This window comes from Vigna angularis, chromosome 3 (genome assembly GCF_016808095.1).
Source record: "Vigna angularis cultivar LongXiaoDou No.4 chromosome 3, ASM1680809v1, whole genome shotgun sequence".
NCBI lineage: Eukaryota > Viridiplantae > Streptophyta > Magnoliopsida > Fabales > Fabaceae > Vigna > Vigna angularis.
The window spans coordinates 33,992,067-33,998,069 of NC_068972.1; the positions used below are offsets into that span (position 1 = coordinate 33,992,067).

Consider the following 6,003-nt stretch of genomic DNA (forward strand, 5'->3'; position numbering starts at 1 on the left):
AAAACTAATTTCAAATTTCAATTAGGAATAAATAAATGTCAAATGTTTTAAACACATTTCCAGCTAAACATCGAATTCATGGAGAAATAAATGAAACACGAAGCCCCTTGAACAAAATTTATCAATAAAAAACGAAATTATCCCATCCATATTCCCTTAACACTTAATTTAAGACATGAAGAATATCAAATTTGGTCTAATCTACTGAAGTTGACTATTTAGTTGAAATATGTGGACCCAAAATTGGACTCTCTAGCAGAAGTTATCTGTTGACTCAGGACTCAGCAAGGTTCTGCCCATTTCTTGGTACGTGATGATGCCCTGAATTTCCCCTCTCTTGGCGAGGATTCGGTCGATAGAAACCATTTCCTTTCGATTTGCTGTACTCCCTATCACCACCATCTTGACCATTTCCTCTGCCAAAGCTCCTTGAATTGAAACGCCCTCTTGGTGCATCTGACTGATAACTACCTCTGCCTCTGCCCCGTCCTGACGATAGATAATGCATTGAAAGAGAGTATGACGTAACATAAGAAGAAAAAAAAAGTAGCTTTAAAATATTGAATTATGGGGAAAAAACATGGAGGGTGCAATGAACCTCTCTGGAACTATATTGGTACATAAAATATTGCTAGTAAAAAATTGTGTAGATCATTGTGATAATTTATGAACCACAGTGAAGCAAGAGGTTGGCCGAAACAAAATTTAACATATCTTTCTCAATGTCAAACAGTCACCAAACATTGAGTCGACATATTAGGACTATAAGAAATCACAGGAACCCAATGTCATTGAGATAAAATTTTGGCATATCATTGCTAAATTTGCCTTTGTTAAAAAGGCAAGTCACATGAGAATATTTTACCAGTACCATCAACTCATCTCCATTAGCAAAAGTGGAAACAGATTCATCATTTTACCATATCTACATGTTATAACCAATATGTTGGGGACATTCATGATGACGAACTTGGAAGAAAAAAAAAACAGAAGAAAAATTAAAAAATTAAGAAAATCATACTTCCTCCTCGAGAAGGGATGTTACTGTTTGGTCTCCTTTCTTCAATGTATACTTGTCTTCCTGCTATCTGAACAGATCCTGTCTGCAAATATAAACAATCATGATTTTAGATTCTGACACAAAGTAGCATGTTCAGTATTAATTTTGGGTTAAGGTGCACATTACCCATGACAATTCATGAATAATGCACATCCCAAACTTAATATTTAAAAGCAAATCCAAACCTTGACTGCATTATGAACGCCTGTCATATCTTCGAATTCAACAAATGCATAACAAACACCAACATCCTGAATACATGTGAAAAGTTTAGACTCAAAACCATAATTAGTAGTTATGTGAAAACGAGGAATATAAACCTTGCGACTTCTAATAACAACACCATCAGGCCTGATTCTACCAAAATTCTTGAACTCTTCTTCAATTTCAGAAGGAGACACGGTAGGGGACAAGTTTCTCACATAAACAGACTTGATTTCATCTGAAAGCAATTCCAAGAAGACCAAGATTATTGATAGTTACCAATGAATACTTGATAATTACTACATGAAACAGTCTTTAAACAAGCTAACTTATTAGGTTATCAAGCAATGAGCCATGAAGATGTGCTGAATACCAGTAATTAACTAATAACTGGACAGAATAATTAATTAATTCTCAACAAGTACACACAGTAACCTTCATCTTCTGTTACGGGAAGCTCCTCCACTGCATCAGTCTCAGACCTTTCAAATGCATTTGTCGAAGCAGTCGTTGGAAGTTGCTGAATACTACTCTGTGGAGCTTGATCCCATTCTGAAGGGGAGACATTCTTATGAGAGGATTGAGAAGCAACAGATGGCGTAGATTGTCCTTTAGCAACCCGTAACTTCCAACAGTCCATAACATTGTCAGTTCTAATGTCATAACAGAATTCCAAAAGAAAACATTATTTTGGAAATTAATATAATGGTTAGCCAGTGCGTACAATGGAAGCGTAAGTGTGCTTTTGGGGCTCCCCAGCAGGTTGATCAGGAGAAGCAGGTACATGGTCTTGGACGGCAGTCACTGAAGATTGAAGTGAACCATTTGACTCTTCAACAGCAGTATCCTCCCTAATATGCTCAGAATCAGGGCCCCGCTGCAATCTTTTCTCTGAAAATCCATAATTATCAACTACACCGTTTTCTTTTACCTCATTTGTAGCAACATAGTCCCTAGCCTGAATATCTCCTCCCAGAAGGTAGTTGGATACTGTAAAATCCATGGTTCTAAATTACTAAAAAGTTAAAAGCATATGAATTTGAGAATCATTAATATCACATAATCACCCAAATTGTCTACTTATCAGATTTTTTCTTAAAGTAAAACCTGTTTATTTTTTCAAAGATATAAAACATTTATCATCAAAGATAATGAGGTTTGTACTGGTGTTTCACTGACAGCTGACAACTTTATAAAGTAAAACTACATTAATCAGAAAAGAAACAGTTTTATCAATCAATTTGAACGAACAAGTGTCTTTTATGTATCGTCAAAGTGATAATACTGGTTGTGGCAGTTGACAACAGATAACAGTGTAGCAAATAGAATTGGTGACAATAATAAACGGATTTGCTTGTCTAAAAGATAGTTTATGCAGTTAGGATTTCCAACTGAAATGTTTTAGAGAAGCCACACCCTAGAGCTTCTACAAACTATCTTATTCATAAGCTAAATTTAACTTACGGATAAATTCATTTCATTTTTTCTTATTTTTTTCTCCTACAACTCTTTATGAAGGAGTTTGGCCAAGCAAACAACTACAGACCATTTTACTGATACTTTTAACATATATTCGAAACAATCTCATCATTTCATCTATAATTCACATAAAAGATCAGGTAAGACTAGGAGGCACAACATCACAGTGATATAACTTCTAACATTTATAGCCACAATAAGTCATATTGGAAAAAACACAAGTCTCACATTGGCTTCAAATAGAGCCTGAAAAAAAGGTACATAGGTATGGGGAAACCCTAAACCTCTCAAGCGAGTTTTTGCAGGGTTCAAGCTCAAGCTCAACATTGCTGGAAGTGAAAGGGTGTACATTGGAGAAAATTCAAATCCCACATTGGCTCAAAGAGTACACAAATGGGGACAAACTTTATCTCACAGGATGGTTTTGTAAAGTTGAGTTAGACTCAAAGTCAAATTCTAAGCAATAAGAATTTTTCACTCTACAAAACCTGATAAACTCCTACATCTGCACTGCCAACTCTCAAATCAAACAATAACATGTGAATATTTTTTCTTACAACTCAGCACCTTCATGTACAAGAGCTCAAGCTGGTACAGAACTTACCTGACTTATTGATTGCACTTGAAGTATTCAACTGAGAATCATGATTGCTCTGAGGTAGCAAAACTGCTTGTTGCTGGTGAACTTGATCCTCTTCAACAAAATGAAAAATATCATTGAGCACAAAAAAGCCTTTCTCTTGCGGGGCAAGGAAGAATGTCTGCATAAATTTCCTCCTCTGGTTGTAGTCCTTAATTTGCACAGATCCAGAAACCATCACAAGAACTCCACCACTCCAAGACTCTAAAGAATGTGCAGTCTTGATTTCAATTCCAGTGTAACTAAGTGACATAATTACGGCGTGGATTTGCTGCAGTTGGAAAAGTATTTTTTAGTTGTAGGGAAAATGGAGCAATACTAACAATTGTACATGCATAAGCCATAAACAATTACAGATAATGCCAGGTCCTTTCAAACAATCAAGGACTTAATATAATGGAATCGAATGCTAGGAATAAACTAGAATGCTAAGAATGATAAAATGTTTCATACATTCATATCACAAATATCTAATTTAACATTAGGAAGAAAACTTATATAACATGTGGATAAACAAGCCAAATTAGAAATACTAAGCATGTTCAGTCTCTTATTCATCAAGACTAGAGCTATGAATATTTTATATAGCAGTTATTCAACTACCTCCGAGGGAGTTAGTTCAGTTAAAAGTTTAGTTTGATGTAATTAGAATACTTTAGTTAGTTTCTTGTCATCTGTATTTATAACTGTTCATTATCTCTACCAATTCTCATGTTGTAGTCACTCTCTCGTATATTAAAAACAAGGAATTTAGAGAGTTATTCTTTCTCTCTTTTCTCTATCAATGTTCCTTATGTTCCTTCTCTAAAATGTGGATAAACAAGCCAAATTAGAAATACTAAGCATGTTCAGTCTCTTATTCATCAAGACTAGAGCTGTGAATATTTTATATAGCAGTTATTAAACTACCTCCGAGGGAGTTCAGTTAAAAGTTCAGTTTGATGTAATTAGAATACTTTAGTTAGTTTCTTGTCATCTGTATTTATAACTGTTCATTATCTCTACCAATTCTCATGTTGTAGTCACTCTCTCGTATATTAAAAACAAGGAATTTAGAGAGTTATTCTTTCTCTCTTTTCTCTATCAATGTTCCTTAAGTTCCTTCTCTAAAATGGTATCAAAAGCCTCGTAAGTTCTATGGCAACTTCAAATCTTTATCCCTCATCTTCCACACCCTCTGGTTGCTCTCATCAATATTCAAAGAAGGCATCAGAAAAAAATTTCTAGTATCGCAGCAACAAGTAGAACCATGTGCATATTAATCCAGGCCAGGCATTACAGCCATATCATTCATAATTTTGTTATCGTATAAAATAGTGTAACTGCACTACCAGCTACATTGATTCCCAAAACGAGATATGAAATCATTTCAAGAAGTGACCCATCAATAAATAAATCCTACCAGCATGCATCAAATTCCCAATCACTATTTTTTATCAAGTTTAACCACAAATTCTCCGTGACACCCACACTTATTTAATGATTCCAATTCAAAGACATTTGCTCCATAATCTTAAGATCCCCGATGGGTCATCACTATACTAACAAGTAGATAACCACAAAAATCTTTCATAGCCGTGATACAAATATTGCCACACAAATTCCCTCTTATTATCCTCAGCACTAACTTCCATCTCCTAATGAAAATCACCAAACTTCTCATCCACATTTAATTTGTCGCTAAAATGAATAAGTAGTTAAGCTTTGGAACTAATTGAGCATCTCACAACTAAAGTTACGGCACCTCACAATTCTATGCATCCAAGCGACACCCTCTAGCAAAATTGAAATTACTCAACTACAAACCCATTCCTTCCTCAGTTTAACAAACAATTCTTTTCACTCAACACTACAACAAAAACTAACCAAACTCAAACCAAAAACAGAGGTGTTTACGGAACAAAAAAAAAGACAGCTGTAAATTACAAGCATTGCCGCGGCGGTTTCCCTGGTGTTGCCGTCGACCCGGAGCATGGTGCTGGCATCGGAATAAAACTGGTGCACGAACTCTGGTTGACTCTGAAGCACCTGGTAGTACTGTCCCACGAAGTATGTTCCAACCTGTAAAAACAGAAAATACGTGATTCCATTTGACATGAATATGTGAAGTAGAAGAAAAGGAAAAAGAAGAGAAAGAAGAACCTGCGCTGCGGTAACTGGAATGGGAAAGGGCGTGGCCATTGAAGTAAAAGGAAAAATCCCTTTAAAACCCTAACAGCAATTCGGATCCGCAATCTCCCTCCCCTTCCCTTTCTTTCCAGATCCACACTCACGCAGACAGTGACAAAAGGGAGTAATCTTATTTCTTTTAATATTAATCTTTTAATATTAATAATAAAAATAATTAATATTATTTTTTATTTTGGTTCTTCACGGGTTAGGTTTCTTCTTTTATTACAATATGCACTATGTTGTTATGCATATGTCCTTTCCTTTCCACAAATAACCTTCCACTCCATTAATATTCAATTATATATATAAACATGTTTTTTATTCTAAAATTATTTTTAAAAAATGTAATTGATATTTAAATTAAATAATATATCTATTTTGATTTTAAATTTTATAAGAGTAAAGTAAAACATTAATTCTCTAAAATTACACCTACAAAATATATTAT

The 6,003-nt window shown here is 34.7% G+C and overlaps 1 protein-coding gene across 2 annotated transcripts; it reads right to left on the bottom strand.

Moving 5' to 3' along the window:
• Positions 1–8: 8 nt before the first annotated feature.
• Positions 9–5,682, bottom strand: LOC108326577 (nuclear transport factor 2). 2 transcript variants are annotated; one of them, XM_017560157.2, is made up of 9 exons: positions 5,526–5,682; positions 5,310–5,444; positions 3,348–3,654; positions 1,989–2,254; positions 1,700–1,889; positions 1,381–1,502; positions 1,246–1,311; positions 1,022–1,103; positions 9–489 (listed from the first exon to the last, which is right to left on the bottom strand). In XM_017560157.2, the coding sequence occupies exons 1-9, from the start codon at positions 5,562–5,564 to the stop codon at positions 275–277; spliced, it is 1,422 nt and encodes a 473-aa protein (XP_017415646.1). In that variant the 5' UTR covers positions 5,565–5,682; the 3' UTR covers positions 9–274. The 2 variants fall into 2 exon arrangements, with proteins under 2 accessions (XP_017415646.1, XP_017415645.1); XM_017560156.2 differs by having other exon boundaries at positions 1,694–1,889.
• Between the last annotated feature and the right edge of the window lie 321 nt (positions 5,683–6,003).

What these genes read in the sequence shown, in the direction of transcription:
- LOC108326577 (XM_017560156.2), bottom strand. Translation starts at nt 5,564, where the DNA reads ATGGCCACGCCCTTTCCCATTCCAGTTACCGCAGCGCAG. An exon ending in TTGTTATTAGAAGTCGCAAG is followed by an intron (nt 1,312 to 1,380) that starts GTTTATATTCCT and finishes ACATGTATTCAG; the next exon opens with GATGTTGGTGTTTGTTATGC. An exon ending in CATCCCTTCTCGAGGAGGAA is followed by an intron (nt 490 to 1,021) that starts GTATGATTTTCT and finishes ATCTATCGTCAG; the next exon opens with GACGGGGCAGAGGCAGAGGT.